This window comes from Antechinus flavipes, chromosome 1 (assembly GCF_016432865.1).
Source record: "Antechinus flavipes isolate AdamAnt ecotype Samford, QLD, Australia chromosome 1, AdamAnt_v2, whole genome shotgun sequence".
Taxonomy (NCBI): domain Eukaryota; kingdom Metazoa; phylum Chordata; class Mammalia; order Dasyuromorphia; family Dasyuridae; genus Antechinus; species Antechinus flavipes.
In genome coordinates this window covers 716,679,891-716,701,029 of record NC_067398.1, presented here as the reverse complement: position 1 = coordinate 716,701,029, position 21,139 = coordinate 716,679,891, and the positions used below count along the sequence as shown (strand labels likewise).

Genomic DNA, 21,139 nt, shown 5'->3' with positions numbered 1-21,139 from the left:
GGGGCGGGGGGAGACCGGAGTGTTGTCAGCCGTGGCGATGCCGGCGCAAGCGCAAGGGCCGGTGCGTGGAGGGAGTTATTAAAGGGGCGGGGAAAGGGGGCGGAGTGAAGGCCCCAGTTACGGCGGCTGAGGGGAGACAGATTCAGAGCTCTGAAAAAGAAACTAGCAAACGAGCTGGCGCTCGGGGCCGGGGAGGGTGGGGCGGGAGTGGGGCCGGGCCCAAGGAGCGTCTGGGGGAGGGTCAGCCGGGCTCGGGAGCGCGCGCGCGCGCGGGGTTGCGGCTGCGCGGGGGCCCACGGAAGGCTCGAGGCGGCCCTCGCTCCCTCGACCTCCCTGCGCACGCGCCGTCGCGCTCACGCTCGCTCGGGGCGCGAGGCGCAGCCAGGCGGGCAGGAGGGCGAGCTAGCGGGCGGGCAGGGGGCAGCCGCGGGGCCGGGCCGGGCCGGGGCCGAAGGCGAGGAAGGCCGGACGAGCACAGGGCGGCAGCACGGCGGCCGTGACGGTGGCGGCGGCGGCGGCGCCGGGGCCGGGGCCTGGGCCGAGCCCGGCCCGAGGCGCTGCTGAGGGGCTCCTCTCGTCGTCCCTGCCCGCCTCCCTTTTCCGCACGGTGAGTGCGCGGCCCGGCCCCCGGGAGGAGGGGCCTGCGGCCAGCCCGGAGTCTCCCCGGGTCCGGGGGCTTCCTCCTGCCTAGCCGGGGCCGAGTGGCGGGGCGGGGGCGGGGCCCTGCCGGGGTGGGCAGCGGGCCTAGCCTCTGCTCTCCTTCCTAAGGTAGGCCGCCGCCGCGGGGGCAGTGAGGGGGGGAGGTCCGAGCACTCTGAGACTGGGGGGACCCGTGGCAGCTGGAGCTCCTGCCCCTGTCCAGTCCTGGCAGGCTGGAATGCTTGTACGGGGTCAGCCGGGTGGCCTGCGGGAGTGAAGCCAGACTTTGGTCTCCGGAGGGCTTCCCGTGGAACGGGGCTCCCCACGGAGGAGTTCTCCCCTTGGAGCGAAGCTCAGGGCTGTACGGAGCTCCCCTAGGAAGCTAGGAGTCGGGGGAGGGGGGGGGCGGCCAAGGCAAATGGAAGCTCGGAGCCTTCGATTCTTAGGCTTTTCTCTTCCCTGGGGAAGAAGTCTACGATTCCTTCTCTTCCGAGTTGGGGGTGGGGATTTCTTGGTCAGGTCTGAGGATTCAAGTCTGGTCTATCCTGTGTAATGAGGGGCAGCCGGTGCCCTGACATCTGCTTTTGAACACTGAACTCTCGTTAAAACCTGGATGTGTAATTAGAACTCGTGCTGATTTGGGGGAAAGTTTCCTTCCCTGAGTTTACCAGCTTTTTCTTCTCGACGAAACTTCCCTACCACTCTTCTGTGGCAATGACTAATCTTTGGTTATTTTGTGCCTGATTGCTATAGGCTCTGTGCTGTTCAGTGAGCTAAGTCCCTATTTCTCCTATTCTTTCTCTGTGCTAAATTTTCTTAACCTGTAAGATAAGGGACATTCATCTTTCCCAAATTGGTTCAGCAGTTCAGAAAATAGCTATTCTACGAGTGGTTTTTCCTTTGGGTTTTTTTTGGGGGGGTTTTTTTGTCCACTCTTAGGAGGGGAGCAACGCTTTAAAGAAAGGAAAGCTACTGAAATGTATTTCTAAAGCCCACTTAGATTGAGCCATAAACCTGTGCTGGTTTTTCTTTCAGGTGCATAGAGTTAAAGACCCACAAATAGCCATGGATAGAAGAGGTGGGGGAGAGACGGAAAATGGTGAAACCTTCCTTGACCTGAAGAAGCTACCAGCATCAAAATCCCCACATCGTTACACAAAAGTAAGCTTTGCTTCTAATAGTTTCCTTTACAGATTGGAGGGAAGTGACAGCATGGGTGTCCGTGCCATTAATTGAAAAGACCATTGAGCAGCTATTATTCCTCTTGGCTATATATTGGAAATTGTTTTGATTATCAGATGACATTTTTTGGATTGTGCAGCAAGTTAGGAAAATTTAAGCCTGTTTTAGATCTGAGTACTTTATAGCTCAGGGGTATCTTCTTCCCTCCAATGTGAGTGCTTATGCTGTGGAAGCCTACTTTTTATTGACAGTGCTTTGTAAATTCTATAAGTGTTCTGTAACTAATGTGTTATTGGTTCAAATAGTTCTATAAAGATTAATTCCTTAATAATCCACAAAATAAGAGTGTCTTGTGTGGAATATTTTCTTAGGAGGTGACATATTTCCTGAAAGGAATGCTGTCTAGTGTGCTTGTCCAGATTAATTGAGTAGGAGGTTTGTTGTTTTTCCCCCCTTTTCCTTGTTTTTTCCTTACATTCTAAATTAGGCACAGGAAACTTTTTTTTTTAAGTTTTGTCATTCTTACACAGAATGTTACAAATGGGCCCAAAAAATGTTTCTAAGATTTTTGTGATAGTTACAGATGAAAGATCTTATAATACATTTATAATTCTTACCTCTAGCCTTTCCATTTTTTCCTGGGGGAAAAGCTTTGTTGACTTACCTACTCTGACTTTATTTTCAATATAGGGAGATAGGGCTGCCAAGCGAATCTAAGAGATTAACAGGTCTCCATGACACTTCTCTTATATTGCCTATAGAGCCCATGGGAAACATTAATGTTGGTGAGACTATCTAGAGTGCTTTAACATAGTAACTGTTATTATTGGAAGAAATTCTTTTGTATCCCTGTTCTTTCTCTGGGTCAGATCTAATTTAGAAGTTAAGGGATGTGTTGTAAAGTGGTTGAGGTTCAAGTGAGAACCAATGGGAAGCAGCTGAGCAGGTGCTGTTGAGCAACTCCAGTCCAGGTCGTCTCTGTGGATGCTAATGCTGTTGAGCTTGGGTTTTCCCTTGCTTTCTGCTCCTCGCCATAGTCATTCCTGTATTAAAAAGTTAAGATTAAGTAGTGTTCCTCATTGTACCTTTTGGTTTTGCTTGTGGTTTAAAAAAATTATTACAGGAAACCAGACTCACAAAACCCTTTGCTCCAAAATCTGTTATTTAGCAGGTTGTTTTGATAAATACAAAGGAGGGGCAGCTGGGTGGTGCAGTAGATCATTGGCCCTGGAGTCAGCAGGACCTGAGCTTAAATTTGGCTTCAGACTAGCTGTGTGACTCTGGGCAAGTCACTTCACCTGGATTCTCCCCCATCCCCCCACCCCCAGTAATATAAAAAATTTAGTAGTTGAACAAGAGTGACAGATAGGATTTTTTTTTTTCCCTTCACTGGTTCATCTTGGTTGAATTTTCTGTCTTGCAAGCTCGTTGACTTGACTAGTACCCGTTTTGATAGCTTTGAAAATGCCTTTTTAATAGCTCCATATTTTAGTTTATCAAATAAACATGTGAGCAGGGAAGGTGTGACTTCTCCATATGGAAAATTCATGTCAAAGGAAAATGATTTTAAAACACTTTGGTATTGGTTTGGTGGGGGAAACAATCTTCTTTGATAAGGAAGCACTTGAGGGCTAAAAAGCACTTGGCTCACTGCATGTGCTTCACCAGGTTGTTTGCAGAGAGGATGACAGTGGGGTTAGGGAGTTCATTGCTTACCCAAAAAGGAAGTATTGGAGCAAAGCTTGGGTTCTCAGTGAGCCTTCATCACTTTAGCTGCCTTCCAAGTACAAAAAATCTACTTCTGAAATCAGGACTGGGAATTTCAGGTCTGGTTCAAGGTGCCTTGTACCACATTTCCAAATGTTCAGATCTTGTTTGAGGGGACATAATTGTTTCACTAAAATGTGACCATAGGAAGTGAAATTAAAAGATGGACAATCTATGCCCCTCTTGCCTGTTCTACATCATTGCATCAATGAGTGTCTGTTTTATCTGAAGTGTGGCTTAGAGTGCTGGGTTTTAAGGACCACAGACATAGCTTCCCATCCTGCCTGCCAACTTGGGGGACCTTGAACAGCTCTCTTATTCTGGATCTTGGTTTCCTTTTCCATAAATAATCAGAAAATTGGAATTGGTCATCTAAGGTCATTTGCAGTTCTAAATCCTATGATTTTGTGAGTATATCTCAATTTTTGTGTGTGGATTTTGACTCTTAAAACTTTCATATCACCCAAACCAAAACATTAAATAAAGTTTTTTAAAATTTAGCTTGGAGAAATCTCCAAAACAGGCTTCAGAAATGTATTACTCTTGAATATAAGTAATCCTTAAGACTTCACCTGAATTTCACTACATATGGCAAGTATAGCAGGACCTTATCCCAGTGGTTTTTGAACAATCAGTTTTGAGATCAATTAGTGGGGAAGTGTCAGAAGGACTGAATTACGAGGTCAGAGTGATCAGGGCATCTTTCAGCATTAGCTCTTTGGTATATAAGTGGATCTGAAAAAGATGGTATTACCGGCTTTTTTTCTGAATAAGATGAAGTGAAAAATAATTCTTCCTCATTTCCCTAACCATTTCTTCCTCAGACCAGGTGTTTCTACGGTGAAAGTGTTAATGATCTCAGGGGTAAATTGGACTTGTATAGGTAGTATGTTTTTGGGGATTGGGGGTCCATGTGAATGTCAAAAGCAAGAATAATGATTGGTGGAAGGGGACATGCCTTTGATAATGGGCTAGATGTTCTTCTCTTGGATTATGGGAATCAAATGTTTCAGTGTTAAAGACTTTAATTTGTACTTGGCATTTGCTCCAATAATGGACATGGGGCAGCGTGCTAGTGTTCTGGTCTCTGAATGTAGTGAGCTTGGAAGCAGGAAGACTTGGATTCAAAATTCTGCCTCTTATTAGCTGTGAGACCCTGGACAGCTCCCCAGCCCTTCTTACTAAATTGGAGAGCCACTCCTAGAAGTGGAAGGAGTTTCCATACTGTAGTATACATTAAATATAAAAGTTTGCCCTTGAATGCTTCAGTTAAAGATGCTCTCATATTGGATACATGAAATAGAATTTTGCCAAGAATTAAGTAGAAGGGCTGATGTACATAATTAAAATTCACATGTCTTCTCTGAGATGATTCAACCATCCTTATATCCTGATCTACTTTTCCTTTTGCTAACCTGTGGATTATTGGAAGTCTTGGTGGAGATGACCTAGCTATGAGAAATTATGCCTGTTTTCTCTTTAGAGAGATGTTCAAGTGTATTTATTACATCTTATTGAGTCTTCGTGTGGAGGTTTTTATAGCCCTAGTTTTAAAATATGAACAGTAAGCTATTGCAAAAATTTTTTTAAAATTTGTTTTAAATGTTTTGTTTAAGTGTTATAAACTTGTTCCCAAGCCCCCTTTTGTTTTAGGGACCCGAGATAATCCAGTATAAAAACTGCTGGCTAGGAAGTGGCCTAAGAGAAAGTCGAACTCTTCAGAAGTAGAGTAGCCTTCCTGTTGTCTTTGTCCTGTGGCAGCTTACCTATCACTTCTACCTTAATGCTTGTTTGTTAGCAGACAGTCTTGTGTCTGTAGGCTGCATTATCTGAGGGTGTCTACCTCAGTCCTTTTTCTTTTTTTTTTTTTTTTTTTTTCTTTTTTGTCATTTCTGCTTGTTGGTGCCTCTGAAATGGTAGTGTGTCACAGGAAGCTAGAAAAGGTCATCAGAAGTACAGTTGGCTGGCCCGAGGTCACACAGAACAGAGGAGAGGCTTGGACCCAGGCGGTCTTGGACTCCAAACCCATCCTGACATCCCAGGGGAGGATCCCCTTCCACTACTTACAAAATCATCCCAAAGGGGTTCTGTAATAAAAGTATTACAGAAAAGCTCATTGTAGAAATGGTCACTGTTGTAGGGCGTTCCTCATACAAAAGAAATCCAGTCCAATCCCCATCTTAAGCCTGAGGCAAGTGATCAGATGAGGGGACCCAGGAAGCCAAAGAGTAAAGGAGCTGAAAGTAGATCTTTATAGTTTGACTTGACAAATGGAAGTTTGAGGCCCTTACTTTATTCAGATCTTGGATCATTGGTGAATCTGAATTTACTCCACTGTTTGTTGCCCATTGATTTAGTTGGAAATCATGTGAGATACCTTTTTAAACCAGCAGTAGGCTGATATTGAGGGTCTGGTTTTAAGTACCCTTTCAAAAGAAAGTGATACCTGCCATCTAGGGGAGATGTTGAGAGGAAGGAGGGGAAAATTTGAACACATGCTTTTGCAAGGGTCAGTGTTGAAAAATTATCCATGCATATGTTTTGAAAATAAAAAGCTTTCATTTAAAAAAAGAAAATGAAAGGGAGCTAGTGGGCCATTCTCCTGTGCTAGTGATGTCCCTCCTTTTCTTGGAAAGAGAGATGAGAGGAGTATTCTTAGGAGCCTACAGATGGAGTATAGAGGTCTAGGGCTACTGCAAATACTTGCTGAGGGTAGCTCACTATTTGAATTCATGTATTTATTCCTTCTCTGTGTCTTCCCTTTTTCTTTGGAGCATATGTAGCTCTCATTTTTATGAGAAGGGGGAATTGCCCATTTTCTATAAAGAACACTTACAGTTCAACTTAACCTGAATGCTTGGCTCCTGTCTGCAAGGAACCCTGAGGTGACATGCCATAGCAAGGTATATATGTAAATGGGAGGTAATCCCAGAGCAGAGGCTGTGAGGGTTTGGGGGGCCAGCAATGTCATGGATCAACAGAAACTTCTAGGTGGGGGTGAACTGAGGGGATTAGTAGTTTCAGACACAGGCTTGGAGGTGGGAGATTACCTGCTCTTGTCCCTAAGGCAGCCTAGTTATAGATTGTGGTAGCTGGCTGTTAGATACAATTAAGCTTCTGTTACTGGGGATGCATTTTGGCGATGTGCTTGTCTAGAAACTATAAATCCTAATACTTGAGGCGTGTCAAAATGGTCTAAGCTCTTAGAGCCTCCTAGGTAGAAGGAAGGTTTGAGGGGCTAAGGTTTAGGGGCTCAGGGGTAAAAGATGGAGAATCCTGGGGAGGAGAGGAGCCTGCTTTAGGGCTTGTTTGTGGTTGTTGTGTTTTTTTTTTGTTTGTTTGTTTTGTTTTTTTTAATGCCAAGTAGTAAACAGCAGGGCTCCCTTTGAGGCTGGGCTTCCAGCAGCCTCCCTTGTGTGATGGGGGACCAAGAACTTCTGTAAACTGCCCTGCTCCATCCTTCCATCCCCTAAGAGGAACTCAGCCAGGCCCTGCCTGATCTCTTTGGGTTCCTGAGTCCCCTCATCTGGTCACTTGCCTCAGGCTTAGGATGGGAACTGGACTGGATTTCTTTTGTATGAGGAACTCCCTATAATAGTGACAGTGAGCTTTTCTGTAATACTTTTACACTTAACCCCTTTGGGATGGTTTTGTAAGTAGTGGAAGGAGATCCTTCCCTGGAATGGCAGGAGATCTACCCCACTCCCCATTCCCCACCCCTGGGGATGGCACTTACCCTGTGGGAGTGGAGGCTGGATTTGAAGCCAGCTCTTCCTGACACCAGGCCCCACTCTGTGGCACCCCTTCAATGTCTCTGCATTTAGATTAATTTGAGGGGAAACCACTTGCTGAGTCCCCCAGCCTACACATTGGAACCCAGATCTCTGGTTCTGGGGCAGCTCCTTGCCTTTTCCACATGCTACCTTCTCTCTGGGGAAGAATCACTAAGAGAAAACAGGGCGAATGTCCTCAAGTGAAACCAGTCAGCAAGCGCTAACAATTTATTTCCACTTTTCCCTGTTTTCTCTTTAAATTTTATCTCTTGACCCTTGTTTTTGTTTAAAGGGCATATGAAACTGACCCCCCATCAACACAGAGACAGGTAGGATGGGCACTGTCCACACCCGAGGGCTGCCAGCTCTGCCAGGGAGGGAGGACTCCTGGGGAGAGGGAGAGTGCTTCCTGCTCACCACACCCAGAACTGGTTTGCTTGTGCTCCTTCCCCCCAAGGATGGGGAGCTCCTCGAGGGCAGGCGCCCTTTGTCCTTGTCCTACTCTTACTTTGGGTCCCAGCCTTTGCACAGTGCCTGCCTTCATAGCAGGTACTTAATAAAAGCCCTTTGCCTTGACTCTTTTGGTTCCACTTGATCATTTAAATAAATGCCATGTAAATTGCCTTCATTTTCTCTCCCTTTTAAAAAATTTCTATTATTGTATATATTGTCTTACTGATTTTCACTCTGCAAGAGTTTGTATAAGTTTTGTCATACTTTTCTGGGTTCTTCATATTCATTTACAGCATGGTAACATTCTTAACTTGTTTTTAATAGTGAAGAATGGGTGAAAAGAAGACAGTATTGGGAGCCAAGAGGCACAGGAATAGCCTTAAAAACGTTTGGGATCCCTGTTTCTCTGTAAATAGAAACTGTTCAGTGAAAGCCGAGGCAGTGTGTTTGCCATGAATCTGTCCATAGGTTATGTTGCCAGAAGATTTTGTTGGTTTTTTTCTTGTTTTATTTTTTGTTTTTGAACAAAGTATTTTTCCTGGAGAATTTGAGATATAGTCATTTCTAGGGGAGTGATGCTTGAGCTTAGCCTTTTTTTTTTTTTTTAATTGATATTTTCTGTTTCTGATTCCCCTGGTAATCATGTATCCCTCCTCCTGTCAGAGAACCATCCTTTATGATAAATTGGACTTTTTTTTTTTTTGAGAGGAAAAAACATCAGTCCAATTTATCGATAAAATCTGAATATCTGTGCAATGTACCTATGGACTTTCTACTTCCATGAAGGGATAGGTTAGAGGGGGTCTCTTCTCATCTCTTCATTGGAGCCCCACTTGAACTTGATCATTTTGTTATATTTATCTTTAAGCTTTTGGCTTCTGTGTTGTCTCTGTGTAGATTGTTTTCTTGACTGTTCATACAGATCTTTCCAGGCTTCTCTGTATTCCTCACATACATCATTTCTTACAGCACAATAGGATCTATTACATTCTTACACCACAGTTTGTTTAGTCATTTCCCAATCGATGGGCATTTACTTTATTTCCAAGTCTTCGCTGACACAAAAAATGCTATTGCTATTTTAGAGTCTGAAGACTTTTTACCAGTGGCTTCCTTGAGCTCTAAGGCAAGTAATAGATTCTTTGGGTCAAAGAAACATTTTAGTTACTTTATTTGTGTTATTTGAAATGGCTTTCTAGAATGCTTATATTGTTTCACTGCTCTGCTAACAATGTATATATTAAGGTGCCCATCACTTCATAGCTTCTCCGACATTGACTGCTATTTTTTGGCATCTTTACCAATTTGCAAGGTGTGAGGGTTGGAAGCTCAGGATTGGTTTTTTTTTTTTTTTTAATTTATTTTATAATAACTTTATTGACAGAACCCATGCCAGGGTAATTTTTTACAACATCATCCCTTGCACAGCTCAGGATTGTTTTGATTTGCATTTCTCTTTATTAGTGATTTGTAGCTTTTTCCTTGTGCTTCTGAGTATTTTGCAGTTCTTTTGAAAACTCTTCCTATCCTTTGACTATTTTAATCTATTGTGGAATGTCTATTTTGTTTTTTAATATACACATATGTGTGTATGTGTGTATACATATATATATATTGACTTCTTAGTTGTTTATACATCTTGAATATGAAATTTTCACCAGAAGTTTGAGACAAAGATCTCCCCCTTCCCCCATTTACTTCTCCTTGATTCATTAATGTTGTTTGTACAGAAGCTTTTCGATTTCAAGTAATCAGTTTTCTATTTTAGAACTGAGTTTAAGGAAACTCAGGGATTCTTAGAATCCCATTCTAAAGGTGGGGTTCTGACCTTTAAAGCAAAGATCATCTGGTCCAACTTCACAGGCAGAGCCTGTAGCTAAAATTTAGCTGTTTATTAGCCACTTGACCTTGGGTCATCATTGCCCCTCTCTCTCTTTTTTTTTTTTTTCCATCATTGCCCCTCTTAAGGAGAACTCAATTTTTTTCACTGTGAGATTGAGAGGATTATATTAGGTCATCTTCTCCAAAGCCCCTTCCAGCCCTTTTCTAGGAAGGGTCTAGCACCCCAGAATGAGCAGCCATAATGAAGCTCTCATTTCTAAAATCATCTATGAACTTCTCTTTATGGAGGCAACCTGGTGTGGGGCAAGCGAGGGAGGCAAGAGAGACCTGGTTTCAGTCCTGCCTCTGACACTTCCTCCAGGAAACCCCTCTTAAGTCATTTTTTGCTGTTCCTGTTTTTTTCATCTGTCATATGTAGGTGATTCCTGTAGTATATACTTCACAGGATTTCTGCACAAATCAAATTAGTTTACTTAAAGTATTTTGGAAGCCTTAATCTTGAAAGCTGAAGAATACATATAGTGTATTTGCTTTCAAAAATATTCATATTTCTTTCCAAATCCATCACTTGGAAATTACTTCATCTGTCTTACATTTCAATCCTCTTTTTTTATCAACAGCTGAGTGACTTGATTAAAAAACCTCTAGGATTTTTATCATCTATTTTTTAAAAATGTTTTCTGAATTCTCTCCCCTCCCTGTTGCAGTTCCCCAGTCCCTTGAAAGGATAGGCGCTATGCCATCAATTATACATGTGAAGTCAGGCAAAACATGAAGAGCCTTTCCTCAGAGGTGACTCGCCCCAGAAGCCTGCGGAGGAGCCACATTTCTTTTTCAGTTTGTCTTGGACTTAGCAGAACTTTGCATTCTCCTGGACTCATAGGCCTGCATGGGTTGTTGTGAGGAAAGTGCCTAGAATTCCACAAAATGCATTTAACGTTCACTTCTGAGGTGTCATTGTTTGAAGGAACATTAGTCAGTAAACATTTTTTTAAAGTCCCTATTGTGTGGCAAGTGTGGAGGATACAGATCCTTCAAGGTTCTTGCCCTTGAAAATGGGGAGGCAGTATGCAAAGAGCTGAGTGGACATCTGCAGAAAGGATCACCTGGAGGGGAATCATTGGGAGAAAGCCCCAGAGTTAAGGGCTGTTGGCAGCAGCCTTCTGTAGAAGATGGGACCTCATCTGGGTGGGCATGGGTGCTGGCCAGTGTTAATGGGAGGAGGAAGATAGGGTAGGGGCTAAATCAGGCAGGACTTGGAACACCAACTGATTTTATATTTGATCCTGGAAATGATAGGGAGCCATTTTTATTGTAGCGGTCATGATATATAGACCCCGTGCTTTAGAAAAATCACTGTGGGACTCAATGGAGTTTGGACTAAGGGGAAGAGAATGGTAGCAGCCTATTAGGCATTTCCTTTCAGCAGCAGCTCTGCCTTTCTAGATCTTTATGAATGGAGACAGCCTCAGAAATAGACCCCTTTTTGCAGTGTCCTTGAAAACCCTTCTCACAGCTGCCCTAGCAGTACCATTGGTGCTGCTAAAACACCCCATCTGCAGCGGGCTTCTTTTTGGGAACCCTGGCGCGGGTTTGGGTTTTCCTGGACTCTTAAGGACAAAGTATTCCTCCTGCTTAGGATGAAAATGGTCTTCTCAACCAAGAACCAGAAGGTAACTGGAAGGATTGAATTCTTCCTCCAAAGGAAACTGGAAAGGGCAGCTTCATTTTTTCTTGCATAGTGATCCTCAGATTTGGGGAGGGGGGGTCACTGCTGTTCTCAGAATCCTGTGTGAGGATTGGATGAGCTCCTTCTTGTGAGGCTTATAGAGGGTTGAAGCAGACTTGCTCGGATATGTTTGGTTAGGGATGAGCTGGGCCAAGATAGCACTGCTCTAGCCTGGCCTTGCCTGTATTCGAGATCTGGGTACCCTAGAGTGAAGCTCTTTGTTTATTAAACTAAATGCATTGAAAACAACTGATGGCCCTGTCCTCTTTCCCTGTTTTATGAGAAACTATTGTCAGTGTTGGATTTGTTCTACAGAAGGTATGGGACTTTTGTTTCAAGTTTTTATACACACACACACACACACACACACACACACACACACACACACATATTTTTTAATCTCTGGGCTCAACACCAGAGGTGAACAGGTAATTTGAATTTTCGTGTTGCAGGCTTTTTTCACCCTTTTCATTACCCTAAATAGCCAGCCCCTGTATGTTCTTGTCAGGTCATTAGCAACAAGCATTTCATTAATGACTTGTTCATGCACCATTCTGTGCTAAATGTGTTGAAAGTACCAAGACAGAAACCTAAGACTCTGTCTTCAAGGAGCTTAGTAAATTCAGTTGTAAGGGGGGAGGGGGCGGGGGGCGGGGAGTGAAAACCTATATACCATAATTCAACTTTTTTAGGCTGGAATGATGGCCATCAGGAGTTGGGAAGTTGAGGCATACGAGCTGGGAGGTTGTTATGAGGACTGGCAAGTAGACTGAACTGGTTGGCCAAGAAGGGCTTTGAAGGCCAAACATCATCAGAGCTCATATTTTATAGGGAGCTACTGCAGTTTCTGGAAAGGAGTTGAGTTTAGAGACTTGCCAGCTTGGGCTCTGGAGCCTGAGGGACAGAAAGGCAGGCAGGTGCTCACAAAGGGTCTCGGCAGGCTGGCCAGAGTCGAGGAGGTGGGATTGACCAAAGGGAGACTCGGCCCTTGTGATAGGCTGAACCTCCACTAAGCTCTTTTGGGAAATGATTTCTTGGATCTTAGATCTGGTGGTTTTGTTGCTTGGGTCTTAGCTGGTTTTACAGGGGAGAGACTAAAAACCTAGGCCTGTCTACTCCTGCCAGACCCTGCATAGGGAGGACTTCGCACTTCTGAAATGGAAGTGGTGACCGCGTTCTCCCAGAGGACTCTTGGGTCCCCTTTCAAAAGAGACTGGATGGCCTTTGGTCATGTGAAACACTACCACTCAGGAGAGGGTCTCAGGTGCCTGGACAGTGGCGAGCATCCCTTTGTTTTCTGGGAATTGTTAGGGTTCCTTCTGCTCTTTTCTAAAATGCCTTTTGGTGAAGTAGCACTAAATAGGATAGTTTTCTTCCCTTACTGTTGCAAACGGGGCTGCCTTGAAGGTGTGGTAGCAGTGTTGGTAGTGGAACTTTCTTGCCATTAATAGTTTCTGTGTCACTGAAAGATGATCTTTGCCCTGCATAGAGGAAGCACAGACTTGTTCATCAGAAACGGATTGGCTGTTCTGAGAGTCAGCTTCTTTCTTCGTGCCATTTGGACTGTCTCATATGTTAGATTTTAATATGTGTAAGAGTAATATTCAGGAATGAGGCAGCTCTAACTAGATGACCTATGTCTTTGTAAGTGTGATTCAGAGCAGCACGTTTAATTCTCTTTTCAGGAGGAACTTTTGGACATTAAAGAGCGCCCTCACTCTAAACAGCGGCCTTCATGCCTTTCTGAAAAGTATGACAGGTATGTTTACCATTTGACTATCTCTCTCTGAGAGATTTTCTTGCTGTGATTGACATGTTGGCAATAACTGCATTTCTAATTTTGGGGCAAAATTGCCGTATTTGGATTGTAACGAGAAAGATCTTTGTAATTATTAAGAACAGATACTTGGTCTTCAACCTCCTTAGTTGTCTATCTCTCTCACTCACTGGCCATGTCCAGCTCTCCCTGTCTGTGTGTATGTGTCTCCCTCTCCCTATCCTTGTCTCCCTCTCCCAGGTCTCTTTCATTTCTTTCTTGCCAGCTTTGAGACAGCTTTTATCTGCTACTGCATCACATTAGAACTGTTTGAATGCAGCCATGTGTTTTATGTTGTAATACACAAATACTGTGTCTCTCTGTGTTGGCTGTTACTTGCCTAATATTTCCATAGCTCACCCTCTCCCCAGTTTCCGTAGGGAGACCCCCGTGTGCCTCAGTGTCTCTCCCCTCCTTCTCTTCCCCCATTCCCTTCATCTAGAAAACAGCTAGAAAGTGCCTTCTTTCTTTGGCTGATTCTCAAGGGTCTGAGGCACTTCTCATCAGTAATAAAGACAGGCCTCATTGAAAACTTTTATTTTTCCACTTTGTCCCAACTGCCGTTTCCAGAAAAAGCTTAGGTGGCTGTGAAAATGTCTCTCCTTATTTAGAGCTAGACAGCTGGGGGCTGCCTCATGGACAGAATGCTGGGTCTAGAACTGGGGAGACCTGAGTTCAAATCTAGCCTTAGACCCTTCTCAGCTTGGCTCTAGGCAAGGCACTGAATCTCTGTCAGTGTTCGTTTCTTCAAAGGTAAAAATAAAAATATACTTGGAGGGAATCCTCGAACAGACCAATCACAGATGACTTGGTCACCTAGCAGGGGATTGGAATTCTTGGGAGACATCTCTAATGAGAACATGGAGCCGGGACTCTGATGTGTTCTAGGACTCAGTACTAGCTGTTAGGAGGCAGGCTTCCCTCCTAAAGGAGGAGGAAAATAAAATCCCAAACAACTGTTATCCTTAGGTGGATGCATCTGGATCCCTGGGCGTGGCTAGCCTGGACGGGGAGAGGCAGGATTTCTGGAGAGGGTCTTTGGAGGAAGGGGCAACCTTAGATGTGTGCTCTTCTGACTGGGCAGTGGGAAGGCAGGGACAACTGAAACAGCACTGACTGCAGAGGTGTCGTGGGGAGGCCTCGCTAGCGCTTGTTCTACTGCCCTGCCCATCCCTAGATCGCACACAAATCTGGGGTCAGGGTGGATCCCCTGCCTTTCCTCAGTATCATGACTTGAATGTTTTCCCTTGGCTTGCAGCGATGGCGTCTGGGATCCTGAGAAGTGGCACGCATCCCTTTACCCAACCTCAGGGCGAAACTCTCCGGTAGAAAACTTCAAGAAAGAGCTGGACTTGGAGCGGCCCCTGATGCGGAAGGCAGCAGGTAAGCCTCTGTTGGCAAAGAGGTGGCGGGCAGAGGCCTTGTGGGAGGGAGGGCCCGACTAGGTGAGATCACGGATCCCTCAACTAGTCGGAGCAGGGCTTTCTTTAACATAGGACTCCTGAAGCCTTTGAACCCCTTTCTTTGGGTCACAGTGACAGATAATTAAAGGAAATGCTTGAGGTTAATAAAAATGAAGATGGAATGGTTTTCAACATCCCAAGTTCACAGATCCCTGATAGGAATGTACAGGACCCTTGGGGAAGATGGTGGTCCCCAGGTTTTCCTGCTAGGAAAGATTTTCATTAATTGGGAAACCATACTGTCCATTTAGCTCCTCTGGGCCAAGCTCAGCTCTTTGGAGGCCGGGGTCCAGCCTCATTCCTGGAGGAGAACGGCAGAGTTGGGCCTCACTCTCAATCCCCCCAGCAGTCTAGTCTGCCTTGGAATCCCTTTCACTGAAGTTGTGATAACAGTAGCTTGAAGCAGAATCCACAGGTAGTGACGGACTAGAGCTTGGGCAGTGGTGGTTTCCATGGGCATTCTGCCTGAGAAGTGAGTTGTCTGCTTTCCGAGCATTTTACAGAGAGGATGTGGTTTATTGAGGGATTTTGGTTTGCTCAGCGTGAGATGGGCCTTCACAGTCATGGCCACGGCAAGGAGGCTCTCCTTAGCGAGCTGACGCAAGTGTCTTGTAGGAAAACTGGATGCTGGAAAGATTAGAACTGACTGGCACCTTGATTGTTGGGCCACAGTATTTGTTGTTTTCTTGATGGTCCAGATTTCATGGAATTGTGAAAATGAATTGTTCTGAAGAATGTTCTTGGGAAGAAAAGTAGAACCCGTGCCCTCTCTCTGTTTAAAATAGAAAGTATCCCTGCCTTTTTGACTGACAGTAGCCTTGCTTGCTCTGTAAGGCCCCTCAGAGAGTGCCCTTGGACAGAGAGGAACGTAATGCTGTTGTTGTTCCTCCCCCCTGCCTTTTTTTTTATAACAGATCCCAGAGAGCGGGTAAAAGAAGATGATTTAGATGTTGTTCTAAGTCCCCAGAGACGCAGTTTTGGAGGGGGCTGTCATGTCACGACCTCGGTCAGCTCCCGGAGATCAGGGAGCCCCTTGGAGAAGGACAGCGATGGCGTCCGCATGATCGGAGGCCGTAGGATTGGCAGTGGAAGGATCATCTCTTATAAGGACCACCGCAGTGGGGATAAAGACTTGAGGGACTGCCGAGACTCAAGAGACCGGGAGAGAGACTACAAGGATAAGCGTTTCAGGGTGCGTCTTTTTCATTGGTGCCCGGGAATCACTTGTGTTGCTTCTGTGCCAGTTTTGGGGTCATAGCACTGCTCGGGATGGGCACAGGGTGGCTGACGGGGACAGAGATGAGTCTTGGCTATGGGCCTCCTTGTAACGCCTCTGTTCTTTTCTCCATTCTATTAGAGAGAATTTGGAGACAGCAAGCGTGTCTTTGGAGAACGCAGAAGAAATGATTCCTATACAGAAGAGGAGCCCGAATGGTTTTCTGCCGGACCCACGAGTCAGTCTGAAACCATCGAGCTCACGGGCTTTGACGACAAGATTCTGGAAGAAGATCACAAAGGGCGAAAAAGAACAAGACGACGCGCCCCATCTGTGAAGGAAGGTCAGTTGCCTTGTCCGATGCCAGGAGGGGCCTGCACGTAGATGCGTTGTCCCCCTTATGGGGACGGTGGGATGAAAAGCCGTGAAGTCTCCATCCTGTGAAAGGTGGCTCTGTTGGTATGAGCCTAGCCCTGCTTTTCCCAAACCAAACCTCGAAGGTTGTTGGCTTGTGGGGGGAGCCTTCAGACTGGGAAGTCTAGTCAGCGCCCATGGAAGCTAGCTTGTGAGGGGCCATGTCCCGGGTCCCCCATGATCTTGCTCTTTATTCTGGGTCCCTGACTAAGGCAGCACCTCAGGGGGCCTCAGTAGCTCTGGCTTCTCCCATCGGGTGGCGCTGTGAGTCTGACTTGTCTCCCCCCCAAAAAAAAAGGGGTGATGGGTAGGTGAGCTCTGGAGGCCCTGCCATCAGCTCTCTGCTGCTTTTCCTCTGCACCGACCAATGTGTTGGTATTTAGATCTAGAGGACAGTCAGAGAGCGTGAGAGCTGGCACGGCCCTGGACATCTAGTCAAGCCCCTATCTGCCTTGCCAGTCTGGATGCAGGGTTATTTTGGGAAAGAGGGATGGTGGTGGGTCCTTTTTGGGGGGAGCGGTAGGGGTAGGGGGGTAGCTGCTTTGACCAAACTCTTCACTATCCATGAATCTGTGAAACCATTCCTCATTTTATAGAGTTGTGAAACGAAGAAACTTGTTAGCTTTGGCTGAGAGATGAGAATTGGTATCCCAGGTAAGGGTCTCTCAAGGGCAGAAGCAGGCCATTCCTCAGTAGTTTGGTTCCCCGGCTGAGCTGCCGTGGTCTCTTTATTTTAGGACCAAAATGATTCTAACCTGATGTTTCAGTGTTTTTATATCCAATTGATTCAGAATGGTGGATGGAGAACTTTTAGTTGCAGTAGCTCTGTTCCTTGTCCTGGCTTGAAGAAGAGGGAAAACTGGGTTCCTTAGTCATCCAGCTTCAGCATAACCTCATTGGAACCCTAAGGGACCTTAGGACACAGCTTGGGAGATGGGAGAGCTCTGAAGGTGGGAGCTTAGCCTCCAGGGCAGCCTCTCCTGCAGGAATGTTGGAGGGATGACCGCTCAGCTAGCAGAGGGACTTCTTGAGGAAGAGCGGCCTCTAGGTGCTGGACACCAAGTGTGAGCATTGAGGATTCCCAGGTGAGGGGCTGCAGGTGGCCCCTTCACAAACTCCCCAGAGTTCTTCCTCTCCCTTGGTTGTTAGAGCTCAGTTCTTCTGCTCTGACGTTCTCACTTCTCTGTCTTCAGATCTTCTTCCCCTCTTCTAAGCCTTGCCCAGTTCTCTCAGGAGAAGCTCTGGCTCTTCTGCAGTGCCCGCTCTTCTGTTGCCCCCCACAGATTCCACGCACAAGTCATTAGTTTTTGTGCGTTAGTGTGTTGTGCTGTTTTAACATTTGGGTGAGGGGTTTCTGATGGATTTGGTCTGTAAAAGACTTGGGCTAGAGAAAAGGTACATATGCAGCCGCTGCCACGAGAAAAAGTGACTCTGGGTGTTCTGGATCCTTCATAGCAACGTTCCTTACTAACGTATACTTAGCTCTCGTTCTCCTTCGTTGATGACTAATTCTTTCCAGGAAAATTAGTTCCATTAAAGTAAGATTTTAAATGTGCTCTTCGTGCTTTCAGACTAACGCCTCAGTGCTGGGAAGGGGCTAAACTAGCAGTGACTTGCAGCATCTCCTAGAGCCTCAGAGACATTTATTTATTTTAATAAGGAGATTGTGCTTCACCTTTTGGTTAATTGTTAGTGTTATGACAGGAGCCATTAGCCCACACTGTTCTGAGCACTTGTGCTCTCTAAGACTCGAGCTGCTTGTCTCCCGTGGGACGGGCCCACGCTTCCTCCAGGCCTTCACAGGTCGCCCTATGTAAATAGCCAGCGGTGCAAGGCCTGCTGTTGATGTTTGGGGCGACTCCCGCGCTGTCGGACTTCACAGCCAGCCCGCTTTCTAGGCGGGATCCGGCTGGGCCAGGAATGTACACCAGACTGCTGGGGCTTTTTTAACTTTATTTTTTAAATAGCAGCAGGTTTAACCCCCACCACAAGAAAGCCATTTTTGTTTGGCCATAAAATCTTCCAGTCTCACTGTCTCTTAAAAGAAGGAAAGATGTCAATGTTTATCTTTAGCCTTTGCTAGATAGACCAGTGCCTGCTCCTTTGAGGCCTTTACTGCTTTCTGATAGAACTTGAAGCAGCCATATTTTTGTCCCCTGCGCAGTCCAAAGGAGTGAGGGGATGGGTCCCTGGCCCTGTCTGACACAAATTTACCACAGACCCCAGCCCAACCTGCCCACCTGCCTCCTCCTGAGAGTGAGGTTTGATGGGAGCCAGTTAAGACAAAGTGTCAGACAGCAGGAGGAACTTTGGATTGAGGGTTGGAAGACCTGGGCTTTGGGGTCCCTGAGCCTGAATGGGGGAAGGAAGTTGGGCACCAAGACCATCCGAGTAGCCCCGGCTATGATTCCATGAACTCTGGGCCCCAAGCCTAAAGGGGGGCTGGTGTCTATATTCCCCCTTCCCCAGGCTGGGAGCTGCTCTTCTGGACCATTGCTCTGGGCCTCTGTTTCCCCATGAGATGGGTGTGATTCTTATATCTAAGAACAATGAGGAAAGTTTGGACATGCTGTGGAAACGTGAGCTGCTTTTTTAGTATTGCAAGTGGATTACATTGGCAACGGCGACTTCCAGGGCCAGAGAGTTCATCCAGATGGCGGGGATCTGAAGCTGTCAGGGGAAGGAGGCAACAAGGGGGCCGGGATGCATGGTTTTTACTTTGGTTGTGTGATGGGAAGGCCCGACCAGGTGGTGCCTCTGACAAGGTGTACGTCTACAGGCAGGGCCCGAGGACTTGTTTCCAAGGGACTAACACACTAATGACGCTGAACTGTCAAGAGAGTGGATTCATTTGGAAGTGATGGGTCAACGTCTTCCTGCCCTCCTTTCCCCGTTCTCCCTCCCCTCAAAAAGCCTCTCTAGGTCAGATACAAAGAACACTGTGTGTGGAGGAAGCCTTCTGCACTTAATACCTTGGAAGGATAATTCTCAAGTATTTATAAGCAGGCGTAGGTATACAGTGATGTCTAAACAATGCCATATCAGGATTTTTTCTAGCTTTATAGAGATAGTGCTAAGTCTTGCAATGACCTAAAGGCGACTTGATTTTTGGCTTGTGTTTCTACACACCCGTTTATAATGAAGTCCAGAGATTGCAGCTCGGATTTTTTAGGATTCTTGCTTCAGTTTGTATAGATGAGACTTACTATTATTGGAACTTGACCTAGGTGCCATCTTTGATGTGGAGTCCCTAGGTTGCTAAATCTTGAATCAAAGCTTTGTGGTAGCCGTGCCCACGGCGGGAAGGCAAAGCCGAGTTTGCTTTCCACCTGCCTGTAAGTGCCTTCCACGCCGGGGGGCCGGGAAACGCTCCCGGACCGCTTTGGAGGCCGAGGGGGCCTCGTGCAGCCCCAGTCTGGCTCTGCTTGTGCAGAACCAAGCTGTGAATGTTGAGTAAGCTGCTTCACAGTGATTAGATCTGATTTTTGTCCTCGTGGTTTTGCCTTAAGGAATAGTTTCAGAATTCAATGGAGGCGTTGCAGAAGAGGATGAAGTGGAGGTCATTCTTGCCCAGGAGCCCGCTGCAGATCAGGAAGTGCCCAGGGAAGCAGTGCTGCCTGAACAGTCACCAGGAGAATTTGATTTTAATGAGTTCTTTAACCTTGATAAGGTGCCAGGCCTGGCCTCGGTGAGTGAACCCACCCATGTGGCTACAACCACATGGTAACGCCTTCTCTTTGAGCCTTTGTCCACTATGTTTTTGATAATATGGATGTGGTCTGTCGAGTGCAGCGTTTCCCAAACCTTCCTGGGAGCCCTGGTGTTGTGCATGCTGCCCACAGGGATGCCCTGGGGATGTCGGTGCCAGCTCGAGTCTCCCCTGGTGACGGCACACACTACACGGATGGTCTTTGGCTTGACTCCCTCCCCTTCCCCAGCACCTGTGGGCCCCATTGGTGCATTCTGGGTCCGGGAGTGCTCCAGGGCGGCCCCCTTTTGGGAAGCGCTGGACTGATGTTTGCAGAGTGTTCCCCTGCTCCCCCGCACTTCTGTGACGTTATTGTTTTGTTACGCTGTTGCTTCATTGGGGCTTTTGGAGTGTTTGTACTTCCTGTGAGACTTGCAGGCTTAGAATTGCGTTTTCAGTTAGTTAGTTAACTGCCTTAGTTAGTTGTGGCCGGTTTGAGGTTGGAATTGGGCCTTCTGGAGGAGGAGGAGGAAGAGGAGGAGGAGGAAATGGGGTTGCCGAGACAAGAGGATCCAGCCCGGGCTGGGATCTGCAGATCCTGGGATCCCAGACTGGTTTTGGATGGTGATGTCGTGTCTCATCCAGTGCAAAGCAACGTGGATTTGCCCTTCATGAGCCTTGATAGATTAGTCACCCTCTCTGCCGAGAAAGAAGGAAATGTAAGGATGCAGTCAGGAGCCCCAAGGAGGAATCCCCTCCCTCTGTCCCCATGAGTTTGCTGCCATGTCTGGGCCGGCGGCCCCAGAGGTGCATCAGGTGATTGAACTGGGAACTCTCCCTGGAGCCTCGTTACCTAGAGCCGGCGGGGTCAGACGGAGGGGACCCAGATCCCCAGTGGAGTGAGAACTCCCCTGAGGCCCCACGGCTGGGAGAGAAGACAGGGGGGCTTCCTGCGATGCACAGACTTAGGTCCCTTTGGAAGAGGAAGGGCTGTGTGAAGGGAAGGGAAGGGTGTGTCAGCTGCTTCTCTATCGCCTCCCTCCCCAAAGACCTCCCGGGGAACCATTTCCTGAAGCTGAAAGGTGGGGGGAGGGGGAAAGTCTGCTTTTGTCTCTTTGGCGCTCGTTTGGTCGTTAGTGTCGCGGTAGGTTTGGGGC

The 21,139-nt window shown here is 46.7% G+C and overlaps 1 protein-coding gene across 2 annotated transcripts in view; it reads left to right on the top strand.

Annotated features, from left to right (window-relative positions):
• The first annotated feature begins 491 nt into the window (after window positions 1-491).
• The window catches only part of EIF4ENIF1 (eukaryotic translation initiation factor 4E nuclear import factor 1), a 42,411-nt gene continuing 21,763 nt past the window's right edge, over window positions 492-21,139 (top strand). For both annotated transcript variants that reach the window (XM_051973164.1, XM_051973163.1), the window contains exons 1-7: window positions 492-607; window positions 1,675-1,800; window positions 13,071-13,144; window positions 14,460-14,584; window positions 15,579-15,856; window positions 16,022-16,223; window positions 19,804-19,982. In XM_051973164.1, coding sequence (XP_051829124.1) covers window positions 1,705-1,800; window positions 13,071-13,144; window positions 14,460-14,584; window positions 15,579-15,856; window positions 16,022-16,223; window positions 19,804-19,982 — 954 coding nt within the window. In that variant the 5' untranslated portion in view covers window positions 492-607; window positions 1,675-1,704. The remainder of the gene's footprint in view (window positions 608-1,674; window positions 1,801-13,070; window positions 13,145-14,459; window positions 14,585-15,578; window positions 15,857-16,021; window positions 16,224-19,803; window positions 19,983-21,139) is intronic.